Genomic DNA, 15,697 nt, shown 5'->3' with positions numbered 1-15,697 from the left:
GCATACTGTTTAAACCACTGCACTATTTCAAAAGGAATGGATTGTAAGAAAGGAAATTTCATCAGTAGATTTTAAAAAAAATACAATCTATAATAATTATGAACCCAATCTTGCTCCCCTACCCCGAATCCATATGCAGAAGGGACCTGCTTATCTAGACCTCACATCCCCAGGCACAAGACTGACTCAGCAACAGCTGGTTTTCTGTCCCAGGGCTCTGCTGAGGAGGCAAAAATGAGCAGTTCTGAAAGATTCACGTTGTTCCCTCACTGGTCTTGCAGACATTGGACCCAGGCTTCTGTCTGTAGTAGCTATTCTGTGGCATTGGAGGATGGTGAGCGAATGAGGAGGTAGAGAGTCCCTGTGCAGTTGTCCCTGGCAGCCTTTCAGCCCTCCTTCCCCAGCCAGGATCTGTGTGGCTCTCAATGGATGCAGGATGCTTGGGAGTAGGCCCTGCAACCTGTTTCCTTGGGTTGGATAAGCCATGCTACTCCTGATGGACTGATTAGGAAACAATTTGTCACAATGAAAACCTTGCAGAGATTTCCTTTGCTCTGTGGGTTTTCCCACAGCACAAGGTTATTGGGCCAGAATGTATGTTAGGGGGCTTATTCCTTCACCCACTTACTTTCCCTGTTCCCATCTCCCACACCCACCCGCACTCTCCCCCACACCCACACCCCCACTTCCTCATTGACTACCGATTATATAGTAAAACTTGAGTTCTGCTTAGCTATACCTTAACCAATCATTTTCCTGAAATTTAACTAACCAATCCTAACATATTGTAACATGATTATGTAACCAATTATATCCCACCACCTTAATTAGTTTACACCCAGCAAAATTAATTATACAGCAAACAGGAACAATCACAGAACCAGACAGAGATTATACAGGCAAACAATAGCAAAGTGGGAACTATAATGACAAGACAATACAGAAGTGAGGATTTCACATCCCAGCTACTGATAAGTGAGTTCTTGCCAGACAGGATGCTATCAAACTAAGTTTCCTTTTACATTTTCTAGGCACTTCCCTTTCTCTGAAGGTGATAGGAATACAATCCTGTCCTGATAGTGCCTAACAGCCTAATAGCACCTTATTTCAATGTGACTAGTTTGCAATGTGAGGATGTGACTGTTCGCTTCCTAGCTTATGGCTGCCTCTGCTGCTTAGCCAAAGGCCTTAGTCTAAGAACAGGGCCTCAGACTGTCACAGTAAGAGAAGGACCTTACACCAGCAGATAGTGATTTTGATTCTTTCTTTTATACCTCTATAATTAGCCAAGTGATAAGACTACACCTAAATTCTTAGAGTATAGGCCTTTACAGACAGGCCTGAATATCTATATCCTAACACTCCACCCCTTTTTCTTTTCTTTTAGGATCCTCCTGCCCAGGTATCCCTGGAAAAGCTTAGGACATATGGCGACACATTTCCTGATAGGGCCAGGCATCAAAGTGGAAGGTGTCGATATTCCATTTGTCCCACTGCCCCTTGTGTAGTATAGTGCCCTGCACCTTCTCTCGTACGGGCATACCACACCTATTCCAATTAGTGTTCCAGACTTCCCATTAGAGTGGGCCTGAGAAGGTTGGGTCCGGGTTGTCTAGTACACTGCAGGGTTTGGAGGGCTTACTACATTACTTACAGATTATCTCCATATGCAACGTAACATAAGTACAGTTAACAATACAAAATCCACAGCAACACTGAGTCCTGTCCACTGCAGTATGGTCCAACATCCGAGACACCCCCAAAACACTGCCTCTCCTCCTTCGATGGGGTCACGATCTTGTGTCCAGTTGCTGGCAGTTGCAACAAGCTGCCCCTGGAGGTTTTGCTTGCTTTTGTCCATATTATAAGTCCATGGAATGTTCACAGAGAAATGGGATATTGTCCAAACCAGCTTGACCACTTGGTATGGAATCAGGCAGTAAGCCCTGGCTTATTCACAGCAATAAGATTCACAGATCCATTTGTGCACCAAAGTCCATATAGCAGCATGTAGATGGGTGTAGTTTGGTTATGGGCTGGTGTAATTGTGCCCCCAGTAATATGTACATTCCCAGCAAAACACCTTATACACAGTACACCCAACTGTCCACCCCTTGCATAGGCCATTGATCCTGCTCCTCCATAGTCATAGGAGAGGGGCACATCAAAACATCTTCTATTGATTTACACTATTTTACACACCCCTCCATTGATTCCCAGTGAGCTCCTCCCCTTCTCATTATTTCCATAGGGCTTGTGGGGGCCACCTTAGTTGCCATTCCATTTCCAGGTACCACGGTAGCTATTACACAGATGCTGGCCTCCTAGTTGAGCATTTTGCATTCCCATACACATCTCCCCCCCAAGGCCAGCCTTTTGAAGCCATCCCCCACCCACATCATGAGGTTTTCTGTTAATTAAAACACAACAATGCTAGCAACAAGACAAACACCACAGACAAACAACACAAAACATAGATCCATGGTATTCTGGGTTATTTTTCCCGCTGGCGGCAGCTTGCTTGTAGAGTGTCTGAAAAACAAAAAAAACAATTTCCACCCCCCTGGTGGGGACAGATTATTGCTTAATAATAATACCACTTTCTTTTACAAATTTCCTTGCTAATTGCAGGAAAAACAGAAGAATTACCTCCAGGCTGTCCTTATTTTGTTCTATAGTCAGGCTAGTGAATTACCCCACTCACTGGTCATTTATGAAATTCATGAGATGGTGTACCTCAGTTTCCCCTCTTGTACAACAGACCAAGTTTGCAATAGTTTCTCTGCTGTACCAAGCTTTAAGTTTATTCTCAGGTAATAGCTGAGACACAGCTTCAGATTTTAGCACTGTACACACACACAGACACACCCCCTTAAGGTTAAGCTGTCCCCCTTATTTTCAGGTTTGACTTGTTTTTTCACCTCCCTTTCCTGAAGGGCCATAATCTGAGTCTTCTAGTAGCTTGTTTGCTGACCAGATGTATTCATTATTTGCAGCTCCTTTGTGCCCGTCAGCTAGGTAATTTGCATTTACACAGAGGCTTACTAGCTTGCTTCTGGATCCAAAGCTGTTAGCAGCTGAGACACTGTCTTAAAAGGGAAGCATTTTACTTCCACCAGAGTTCTGATTACTTTCCACTTTCATCTCCTGCTCCAAAACACACAGATCTGAAAAAGAAAGCACAATCTATTGTGGCTCCTTTTGGAGCCCTATTAGGATTTTAATTAAGTACCATGTTTTATTTGCATTTCTTTTACTCCTTCTCCAATATACACTGCACACATCCTGGGAAAATGCACATTCCTTCCGTATAGTTTAACCTCCATACATCATATTAGCCAAATTAATTTTACACAAGGTATAACTGCCTCCCCCATGCCCACAGAGTTTTCATGCACACCCACTAAAGCAACAATCTGATCCCCCAGAGCCACCCCAAGGCTCAGTGTTCCCATCATTCCTCCCCTTTTCCTTTTCTTTTACCTGTGCACACACACAAAATTCTCTTTTGCCTAACATCCCTTGCACTGTGATTACTCTTTTTACACAACTGTACCCCGATTGCACTTCCATCTTGTACAACTAGACACAACCAGGGGCAGCCAAGTTAAGTTCCAATAGAAACCCCTTCCATCCTTTAGTGATTTTGATTACATTACCCAAAAGTCAAATAATTTTGATCAGATTCTCTCGCTGCCTGCAGCAGTCCCTTATAGACCATTTCTGTGGGAATAGGGCCCATTTTCCCTCAGAATAGCTGTAAAGGTTTCTGTGGACAGAAGCATAGTGGTGGTAGTAGCCACTCTACCTGACCCCCTTGGATAATTTAATTACCAAGCTTCCATCCAATGTGACTGCACAGAGTTGCACATACAGTTACATGTATATAACTAGGTTTTATCATTAAACAAAAACTTCCTTCTTGACATCTCACATAAGTATCCAAAGTACCCTCCATTAAAACTTCAGAAAAACAAAAGAGTGTGGAAAGGCAGGTTGCACTTTGAAACTTTTTTTTTTCTTTCTCTCCACTCCCCCAGGACCAAGTCCCAGCTCCAGTCTCTAAAGGTCATCTGTTAACTCTGCTTTTGACTATAGACCCTTTTGTGCCAAATCATCTTTCACTACCACTAACTAATTTACAACCCTTCAGCAGCCCTTGCTGAAGCAGCACCAAACTTGAAAGATTACTGGCAGCTTCCCATAATGCTGCCCTTACTTCAAACCTCTCACAAGCAGACTGAAGTGCCTCCTTTCCCTGGAAGGCATTCAGTCCCCATGGGCAGGGACCTTCTTCCACTACCCATGTACCAAGGAGGGTGGGCTCCTCTGCCACCCCCCATCCCTCTGGGTCCCCTAACACTTCCTCCATTTCCTTTTTAATCTCATCCCAGGTTGACCCCTGTACCTGGTATGGGCCCTGGTTCTTCCTTATCCATTTATCCAAAAAATCCTTTACCCTGGCTTGCCAGAACCCGCAACTACCATCACGAGAGTTCGCGATAACCCCTCCAAGCAGCTGCGCGGACTGTTGGGGAGGGGGACTTATAGGCTGCCACTCACCTATCCAATGCGATTCATCCGAGTCACAGCACCAAGATGTTAGGGGGCTTATTCCTTCACCCACTTACTTCCCTGGTCCTTCTCGCATGAACAGAGAGCAACAATACCCGAAGTCCAAAGGTGTAAACAATTCGATGTTTATTGGGGTGAACTTCGAGCAAGCATGATTCCAGTTTCCTTCCTTAGTATCCTCCTTCCCAGCTCTGACACCCCAGAGCCTTACACCTGTGTCCCTGTTCCCATTCCTACCCTTAGCCAAACATGATTCCAACTTCCTTACTCCCATTCCCTGTTCCCATTTCCCCCTTTAGCAAAACATGATTGCAATTTCCTTACCCCCATTCCCTGTTCCCATCTCCCACACCCACCCGCACTCCCCCCCACACCCACACCCCCACTTCCTCATTGACTACCGATTATATAGTAAAACTTGAGTTCTGCTTAGCTATACCTTAACCAATCATTTTCCTGAAATTTAACTAACCAATCCTAACATATTGTAACATGATTATGTAACCAATTATATCCCACCACCTTAATTAGTTTACACCCAGCAAAATTAATTATACAGCAAACAGGAACAATCACAGAACCAGACAGAGATTATACAGGCAAACAATAGCAAAGTGGGAACTATAATGACAAGACAATACAGAAGTGAGGATTTCGCATCCCAGCTACTGATAAGTGAGTTCTTGCCAGACAGGATGCTATCAAACTAAGTTTCCTTTTACATTTTCTAGGCACTTCCCTTTCTCTGGAGGTGATAGGAATACAATCCTGTCCTGATAGTGCCTAACAGCCCAATAGCACCTTATTTCAATGTGACTAGTTTGCAATGTGAGGATGTGACTGTTCGCTTCCTAGCTTATGGCTGCCTCTGCTGCTTAGCCAAAGGCCTTAGCCTAAGAACAGGGCCTCAGACTGTCACAGTAAGAGAAGGCCCTTACACCAGCAGATAGTGATTTTGATTCTTTCTTTTATACCTCTATAATTAGCCAAGTGATAAGAATACACCTAAATTCTTAGAGTATAGGCCTTTACAGACAGGCCTGAATATCTATATCCTAACAGTGTAAGAAAGGCAAATCTGTTGATTTCAGTTATATGTGCAAAGAGATGCACAATAACCCCCAGGAAACACATCTGAACCTTATTTTCCTGACTTCTTTTTTGTAAGAATCGTTTTGCAGAAGCTTCTATTAAAATTGTTTAGTAGTGTATTAAAATGAATGTATAATCATGTCGCTAACCCATTAAAATCCATTTAGAGATACGCAACTATATTCACCTTAATGAAATTTTTACCAGTGCATTCCTAGAATTTTATAAATCTTGATCATTTATAGTAAAGAAACTTACCTACAAAATAATAGCAGCCTGGGCCCAATGTTCCCCTTCGATGGAGAAATCCATGGGAAGGGGAAAAGTCTGCTGTAAACTGCAAAATTGTTTCTGTAAAATTTTCCTCATATACATCACTGCAAATGCAGGGGATTACAGACAAATGGAAAGGGGAAGAGACAAGCTGTGTAGACATGGTGCAACTGAGTGGGTCCTCAATTGCCACTGGAGATGGCCTGCCACTTCACTCAGCTTCCCAGGGCTCCTCTCCCACACAGCAACCTGGATCCTTTAAGAGTCTTACTTCTGTTTTCTGAATTCCTGGTGGCTGTACACTGTCTTCCTTTTCATGGGGAATAGACGAGTCATGGATCAGTATCTCCCAGGAGAAATTCTGGGTCCTGAGGGCACATGTTGCAAAGTGGTTTCTCCATGGCTCCATCCATCCTTGGCATATCTACACAGAGCTTGAGGTCTTAGCCCACAATGTGCCTGTAGAGCAGTGACTCTCAGCCTTTCCAGACTACTGTGCCCTTTTCAGGAGTCTGATTTGTCCTGTGTACCCCCCAAGTTTCACCTCACTTAAAAACTACATGCTTACTAAATCAGACTTAAAAATATAAGAGTGTCACACTATGACCAAAAAATTGCTTACTTTCTCATTTTTACCATATAATTATGAAATAAATCAATTGGAATATAAATATTGTACTTACATTTCAGTGTATAGTATATAGAGCAGTATAAACAAGTCATTGTCTGTATGAAATTTTAGTTTGTACTGACTTCACTTGTGCTTTTTATGTTGATGAGTTGATGTACCCCCTGGAAGACCTCTGTGTACCCCCAGGAGTACACATACACCTGGTTGAGAACCACTTCTGTAGAGGGACTTTTGCAGCTTCCTAGTGGGGATGGAGGAAGAAGATGATTGTATCTTCTTTATTTGGAATATTGAAATGGTTATTACATTTCTACTGGGGCTATAGTAATTATGGGTGGAGCTGGTAGCATTGCCTATGCTTAAGGTTAACTGGCACCTCCTATTGTAAGACCCTGTTTTCAGGTGGAAAAAAAGTAGTATATGATCACGTAATTAAAGACTATCATAAGGCATATACACTAAGGAGACAAATTAAACCTTTATTCTGGCATTCCCTAACTTTTGACTTTGCAACCTTACTGTTCTTTTAACATATTTTAAAAAAAAGGCAATGGATATATCAATCGCATCTTTATATATATGGAAATCTTTGTATTGCCTTTTACTCCTATGAAATGTTTAGGAACAAATATATCATTCTGTACAACATTACTAATAGCATACAAGAAAACAGCAGTGATATGCACAAAAATATAATATTTTAGTATTCTTCATTGTATGCCTTTGTGTATGTTTGTATATCACTAGTTGAAAGAGTTCTGAATAGGGTCTATTGGAATATAAATGTGAAATAATAATCTCTCAATTGTTTTCACTTTCCCCAGGATGTGGAACAGATGTATTTCAGTTACCCTATTTTCCTTTTCCATCGTACTGCATTAATACAACACCTGAAGTGCAACACTGACATTGTCATTCATACAGAGTTTTCCAATTGTTTCTCACCAGAATGGCAGATTTTCCTCAAGGAAAGTTATCCATATTTTGTGATAATCTCTGATTTAGGACTCACCTCTCTACAAGAAGACTATTTACATATATTCATTGCTCATACCTTGTCAAAGAAAATCAATGTTGTGCTCACTTCAGGACAGGAGTCTGATGCTCTTAGAGTTTATGGATATTATGTCCAGAATGCATACGAACACAGGTCATTTTTTCAGCAGGTAAATTGCAATACATCTTCTTTATGGATTTTAAGTAGGAAAAATGTACCATTTATATGTAGAATTATATTTTCAATTATAACATCTCATTGGCAATTTTTGAATCAAGGCTGAATGTTCTTCTGAAATAGATGTTTTAGGAATTATTTGGGGAAGTACTACAGGAGGTCAAACTAGATTATCATAGTGGTCCCTTCTGAACTTGGAATCTTTGAATTTGAAAACCAGGTTTTTATACATTAAAATCATGATGCAGTGATAACATTTGGCTTGTCTGTATGCCTTTCATCTGAGGATCTTAAAGACCTCTGCATACATTAATTCATTTGGGGCAAATTCTAGACCCCTTCTCCATAGCAACATGCTAGGCTATAGGATTCAGTGCTGTGTGGATCTTCCAGTGCTTCTTGCCATGGGAATAAGGGGTGGGGAGGGGACGAGAGAGAGAGGCACAACTTGTTCCTTCAGTTTGCAGTAACCTAGCCCAGCTAATCAAGCTGGGTTGAGGATTTGGCACTTAATTACTGTACAGTAAATGGTCTGATCCTTCTTTCCCTACACTGAATAGTACCGTACTCTGTGGGTGATCTGATTGAAATCCATGGGACTGCTCCCATACTAAGTTGTACTCACTGTGGGTAAGGATGGTAGAATTAGGCCCTATGTTGTTATCCTCATTTTACAGAGGGGGTAAACTCAGGTTATAAAGTGGCTAATGTACTAGCCCAAGTTTACATAGTAGGTTAGTGATGGGCCAGAGTAGATTACAGATTTCCTGACTCCCAGTCCTCAGCTTTAATTAATTAATTAATTTTAAACAGAAACAGTTCTGGTTCCCTTGTGCCTATTTGCCATGAATTTGTCCTCGAAGAAAGCTTATATGATGGACTGTAGATCATATTCGTTGTCACTCTTAAGTTCCTAATGGCCTGGATGTCCCAAGCACTTGTTGAAATACAGCTTATTAGGCAGCCTCAGGAATTTGTGAGCAGCGTGTCTCTTTTCCTGTACTGTTCATTTAGGGCTTGATCCAAAGCCCTTTGACCTTAATAGGAGCCTTTCCATTTACTTCAGTGGGTGTGCATCAGGCCCTGCTTTTGTTTAACATATATAGTAACTCATACCACTCGAGTTTAGGTCTTCGGCATGTGGTTTTTACCCTGTTGTGACAAAGGAAGTTTCTTTACAAGTGATGTTAGTTGCAGGCCTAAGCAGAATGGCCATATAAACTCATGTTCCACCGGTATTTGAGGTTAATAAACTTTGGGTAAATTTTTCAAAAGCACCTAAGTAACTTAGTTGCCTAAGTCCCATTTTTCAAAAGTGCCTAAGTGACTTTTGAAAATGGGACTTAGGCACTTAAAATTGATTTCCCTTTGACTTTAATGTATAACTTTGACTTGTATATTTTTATTCTCATTTAGCATGAAAAGGATCTGCAACATACTTGTGAAACCACAGTCAAACACTTACAAAAAACCCAGGATACAGCCTATCTGTATAATTTAAAGATGAGTTTGAGAAACATACAAGAAGAGGTAACTTAACTATTTTACTATTTTTTTCTGGTTACACAACTCAGTAACAAAAAGTGTGTTCATGCAACAATCTGACAGTTGTGCAGTAGAAGTCAGATAATGGTTTTGTGGAAGAGGCCATGGGACCCACTCCCAAATCTCATGGATTCCTCTGGAATTCCAGGGGCCTCACTGTGTACTAAACTGTTCACAACAAAGGATATTTTTTGGAAGAGAGATTGCTTACAGGGATATTTCATAATAATAATATTTAGCACTTATACTGTGCTTTCCTATTCAAAATAATAGACAAATATTAATCCGATATATTGATTTTAGGTTACTATACAGAGACACAGTAAATCTTCCTTCATGAGCGTAAACAATAATTTTAAACAATTACAAACCCTCTGCCACGCCGAGTATAAATTACCCTGTCAGAAATCAATTGGCAGCACTAGCTGAGATGAAGACCACCAAATCCAAGAGTTTGAGGGTGCATTTTTATGACTAGTTTCCTCATTCAGTTTTTTAAGTATTAAATATGCCTGCTATACCATTGAACTTCTTTTAGTCCTATTGAAGACAATAGCAAAACTCCCATTGACTTCAGTGGGAGCCAGACCAGCTCCATAAGCTGATGTTCACCCCCAAAACTACTGGCTTTTTGCACATGTGGCCTTATTGAAAGTCTCTTGAAGTCAATAGAAATATTTAGTGGGCTTTGGATTGTAGTAGAATTGCTTTTAAAAAACTAAGTTTAATAACGCACTATCCCAGGAGCAGAAAATGAAACTATTTTAACTAACTTTTTTTTCCCTTCGGTATATCTTGATGCACTGCTTTTCTTCATTGATAGAGTTATATTAAGATAAATGTATATGTCTCCTTTATAATCTTTTCATTATAAAAATAATAATATTAACATCTTGTGATTGTAGGTATGTCAGACTATTTTGCTGCTGAAGCATCTGTGGCCAGAAGGATCCGACATTAGACGTATAGTTTGTGTTCTTACATGTACAGTGGGATTAAAAATGTACAGTAACATGTTAGAAAATGCAAAAGTCTCTGAGGAAACAAAGGAACAACTAACAAAAAATTTCAGTCAGAAGGTGAGATTTCTTTATAACTTCTCATCACCCTGTTCATTCTCTTAACATAAGTATTTTGGTAATGTTGGAGAGGATTGTCCCCCAAGATCCCATGCTGAAGAGGGTCCCAGTGGCTTCTGCAGCATCATGTCTTGCTTCCTCTGTGTATCTGCTGGTCCAGAGAACTGCACGGAAAGGGAACGTTGACTGAGTGGATTGGCAGAAGAGTGGGTGGAGCAAGGGGTGAACTTCATCCTACTACCAGCCTCTCTAACTAGGAAAAAATGATGTGGCTTGGGGCTGTATTATTGTTTCTACAGAGTCTTCTCTGTGGATGAGATCACCACTTAAGCAGAACCCCACTTAAAGGTGGGCAGCCATAGCCAGAAAGAGTCCCTGGCAGTGGTGCTCCAGTGGAGTTGCACTATAGGTGGGGATGGAGCTACTCTGGGCCATAGTTGGTATGAAGGAACAGGGCATTATGACACCTACTTAAGCCACCTACTTAAGGAATCCATGGGGTTTGGAACCGGGTCCCATGGCCTCTTTCCTGAGAAGTTTTACCATAGGAGGCAATCTTGCCAGTTACTCTTTTTTCTCGTTCCTCATACACAGCAGTATAATAACCACTGTAGAAGAATATAATTTTTCATAGTTTTTTGTTCAGGGAAAAAGTCTCAATTTCTTACTTGCCATATGTAACCCTTCATCAATATCTTTTTTTTAATATCTAATTATGCTAAAGGTCTTATGTTTTAATCAGTCTAGTATGGAAGCAGTGTAACAGTATACATGTAGAGTAGCACATATGGTAGGTTGTAGGAACATATTGAAAAAGTAACTGTGATAACTATCTCAAAATTAATTAATAGGGTTTACAAAGAAAAAAACAAAACAAAGGACTCTATTTAAATATTAGCTTCTCATCTTAAAAGAATGTAATTTTTATCCAGGCAGATTGGTAATTGGTTTACTAAATTCTATATGATCTTCAACGGTCACATTACTTTCCTCTTGGATTTATAATGGAAGTGGTATCTGATCCTCAGTTATCTAATGCTACAATAAAAGGCATGTGATGAACTAAGGATAGCCAAAAGTGACTGTAACGCGCAAATCGTAAAACAGTAACAGTTTTTTGCTGCACTGACAAAGTGAAAAATCACTGAATTATATTTTTAATATGAATTATGTTCACCACTAATTAATATTTATTATTGAGGTACATAGTGAACTGTATATTGGTTATGTCCCAACAGGAGAAAAGTGAAGCATTAACACTGGAAGAAGCCACAGATCTGTGTAGAATGCAGTGCCTCAGTGTGGTTTTTCTTCTCCACTTGCCTCTTTTGCAACGAGCTCGGATTAGGATCATTAATTCCTGCTGGACTAAGCAAGTTTTACCATTTATAATCATGGTAGGTATACCAGGGCCTTGCCTCCCACCGACGCTGGGTGCAGCAAATGCCTCTGTTTTCCTTTTCTTGGTATGGTACTCTAGCCCCCTGGCGAAACCATACAGATTTATTGTACATAGTACAGTGGCAGCCTGGAAGGTCTTTAGATCTTTTAAAAGCAAGTGGAGTTTGAACAGCTTGCTGTTGAAGCAGAGTGGTCCAGTAGGTAGGCTAGGAGTACAAGACTGAGTTTATATTCAAGCTCTGCCACTGACTTGCTGTGTGACCTTGGACAAGTCACATCACCTCTCACTGCTTTATTTTACCAGTCTGTAAAAATGGGATCATCATACCTTCTTTTGTAAAATGCTTTGATCTCTGCAGCTAAAAAGTGCTATGTAAGAATTAACTGCATTTTTTTTAATAGCAACAACATTGTGACTATTTTGTTCTGAAGCAACTAAATGATGAAAGTGACTGGCAATTGGATTTAACTCACCTGCCTGATTTAAGGGACAATTCACTGTTAAAGAATCTTTCACATTACTATGAAATAGAATACTGCTCAGGTATTTATCTTTGCTCTTGAATAATTTGCTTTTTTAATATCTAATTTTATTAAGTTTATAAATGAAAAGCAAAAGTATTAGCTAATGAGTATATATGTGTATATATATATATATATATATATATATGTTAATAAAGTTATTGCGTGGAATAGTAGAAAAAGAATTTTCAGTACTGAGTCCAGAGAATTAGATGCATAATTCCTGTCACTTAACAAGAATCTGTTCAGACCCACTTTCCGTGGTCACACCCATGCCAATATGCATATGCAAAAGCAAGGAGGGGAGGTGGTATAGGTTAGACTATGAGGACTCTGTGCCACTTGAGGATTGTCTTATGTTCACAGAATCGTAAGACTGGAAGTGACCTCAAGAGGTCATCTAGCCCAGTCCCCTGCATTCATGGCAGGACTAAGTATTATCTAGATCATCCCTGACAGGTGTTTGTCTAACCTGCTCTTAAAAATCTCCAGTGATGGAGATTTAATCCAGTGCTTAACTACCCAGAGAGTTAGGCAGTTCTTCCTAGTGTCCAACCTACACCACCCTTGCTACAATTTAAGCCCATTGCTTCTTGGCCATCCTCGGAGGTTAAGAACAATTTTTCTCCCTGTTCCTTGTAGCAACCTTTTATGTACTTGAAAACTGTTATGTCCCCTCTCAGTCTTTGCTTCTCCAAACTAAAACCCATTTTTTTCAATCTTCCCCCATAGATAATGTTTTCTAGACATTTAATCATTTTTGTTGTGCTTCTCTGGACTTTCTCCAATTTGTCCACATCTTTCCTGAAATGTGGTGCCCAGAACTGGACACAATACTCCAGCTGAGGCCTAATCAGTGTGGAGTAGAGTGGAAGAATTACTTAACATAAGAATGGCCCTACTGGGTCAGACCAAAGATCCATCTAGCCCAGTATCCTGTCTTCCGACAGTGGCTAGTGCCAGGTGTCCCGGAGGGAATGAACAGAACAGGTAATCATTAAGTGATCCATCCCCTGTCGCTCATTCCCAGCTTCCGGCAAACGGAAGCTAGGGACACCATTCTTGCCCATCCTGGCTAATAGCCATTGATGGACCTGTCCTCCATGAATTTATCTAGTTCTGTTTTGAACCCTGTTATGGTCTTGGCCTTCACAACATCCTCTGGCAATGAGTTCCACAGATTGGCTCTGTGCTGTGTGAAGAAATCCTTCCTTTTATTTGTTTTAAACCTGCTGCCTATGAATTTCATTTGGTGACCCCTAGTTCTTATGTTATGAGAAGTAGTAAACAACACTTCCTTATCAACTTTTTCTACACCAGTCATGATTTTATAGACCTCAATCATATCTCCCCTTCGCCATCTCTTTTCCAAGCTGAAAAGTCCCAGTCTTATTAATCTCTCCTCATATGGAAGCCGTTTCATACCCCTAATAATTTTTGTTTCCCTTTTCTGAACCTTTTCCAATTCCAATATATCTTTTTTGAGATAGGGCAACCACATTTGCACACAGTATTCAAGATGTGGGCATACCATGGATTTATGTGGAGGCAACCTGGTATTTTCTGTCCTATTATCTATCCCTTTCCTAATTATTCCCAGCATTCTGTTCGCTTTTTTGACTACTGCTGCACATTGAGTGGCTGTTTTCAGAGAACTATCCACAATGACCCCAAGATCTCTTTCTTGAGTGGTGAAATCTCTGCAAGCTGGAACTTTTTTACTTACTTACAGCAATTTACTTACTTACAGCAATTGTCTTGCTTACAACACTCCTGCTAATACATCCCAGAATAATGTTTTCTTTTTTTGCAACAGTGTTACACTGTTGACTCATATTTAGCTTGTGATCCACTATGACCCCAGATCCCTTTCTGCAGTACTCTTTCCTAGGCACTCATTTCCCATTTTGTATGTGTGCAACTGATTGTTCCTTCTTAAGTGAAGTACTTTGCATTTGTCCTTATTGAATTTCATCCTGTTTACTTCATACCATTTCTCCAGTTTGTCCAGATCATTTTGAATGTTAATCCTATCCTCCAAAGCACTTGTAACCCCTCCCAGCTTGGTATTGTCCATAAACTTCATAAGTGTACTCTCTATGCCATTATCTAAACCATTCATGAATCTATCGAACAGAACCAGGCCCAGAACTGATCCCTGCAATACTCCACTTAATATGCCCTTCCATCTTGGCTGTGAACCACTCATAACTATTCTCTGGGAATGGTTTTCCAACCAGTTATGTACCCACCTTATAGTAGCTCCTTCCAGTTTGTATTTCCCTAGTTTGTTTATGAGAAGATCATGCGAGATACTATCAAAATCCTTACTAAAGTCAAGATATACCAGATCTATTGCTTTCCCCCATCCACGAGACTTGTTACTCTGTTAAAGAAAGCTATCAGGTTGGTTTGACATGATTTGTTCTTGACAAATCCATGCTGACTGTTACTTATCACCTTTATTATCTTCTACGTGTTTGAAAATTGATTGCTTAATTATTTGCTCCATTATCTTTCAGCTTCAGTTATGCTGACTGGTCTATAATACCCCAGGTTGTCCTTATTTCCCTGTTTATAGATGGGCACTGTATTTGCCCTTTTACAGTCCTCTGGAATCTCTCCCATCTTCCATGACTTTTCAGACATAATCACTAATGGCTCAGATATCTCCTCTGTCAACTCCTTGAGTATTCTAGGATGTATTTCATCTGGCCCTGGTGACTTGAAGACATCTAACTTGTCTAAATAATTTTTAACTTGTTCTTTCCCTATTTTAGCCTCTGATCCTACCTCAGTTTCACTGGCATTCACAATGTTATACATCCAATCTCTACTAACCTTTTTAGTGAAAACTGAAACATAAAAGTAATTTGGCACTTCTGCCATTTCCACATTTTCTGTTATTGTTCCCCTCCTTCCCACTGAGTAATGGGCTTACCCTGTCCTTGGTCTTCCTCATGCTTCTAACGTATTTGTAGAATGCTTTCTTGTTATGCTTTATATCTCTAGTTAGTTTAATCTTGCTTTGTGCCTTGGCTTTTCTAATTTTGTTGCTACATCCTTTTGTGTTTGTTTATAGTCATCCTTTCTAATTTGACCCAGTTTCACTTTTTGTTGGACTCTTTTTTGAGTTTCAGGTAACTGAAGATCTGTCACTTAAGCCAAGGTGGTCTCTTGCCATACTTTCTATCTTTCCTATGCAGTGGGATAGTTTGCTCTTCTGCCCTTAATGATGTCTCTTTGAAAAACTGCCAACTTTCTTGAACTTTTTTCCCCTTAGACTTGATTCTCATGGGATCTTACATACCAGCTTCCTGAGTTTGCTAAAGTCTGCCTTGTTGAAATCCATTATCTTTATTGTGCTGTTTTACCTCCTACCATTCCTTAGAATCATGAACTCTA

General features: G+C 40.2%; 1 protein-coding gene across 1 annotated transcript in view; it reads left to right on the top strand.

The window, feature by feature from the left end:
* The window catches only part of LOC144264396 (putative ATP-dependent RNA helicase DDX60), a 75,723-nt gene that overhangs the window by 2,472 nt on the left and 57,554 nt on the right, over nucleotides 1-15,697 (top strand). The window contains exons 4-8 of the mRNA XM_077816159.1: nucleotides 7,396-7,737; nucleotides 9,162-9,275; nucleotides 10,196-10,369; nucleotides 11,608-11,766; nucleotides 12,173-12,314. Coding sequence (XP_077672285.1) covers nucleotides 7,396-7,737; nucleotides 9,162-9,275; nucleotides 10,196-10,369; nucleotides 11,608-11,766; nucleotides 12,173-12,314 — 931 coding nt within the window. The remainder of the gene's footprint in view (nucleotides 1-7,395; nucleotides 7,738-9,161; nucleotides 9,276-10,195; nucleotides 10,370-11,607; nucleotides 11,767-12,172; nucleotides 12,315-15,697) is intronic.

Source organism: Eretmochelys imbricata, chromosome 4 (genome assembly GCF_965152235.1).
Source record: "Eretmochelys imbricata isolate rEreImb1 chromosome 4, rEreImb1.hap1, whole genome shotgun sequence".
Classification (NCBI taxonomy): domain Eukaryota; kingdom Metazoa; phylum Chordata; order Testudines; family Cheloniidae; genus Eretmochelys; species Eretmochelys imbricata.
The sequence above is the reverse complement of the archived record's forward strand: the minus strand, read 5'-3'. Positions and strand labels throughout refer to the sequence as shown.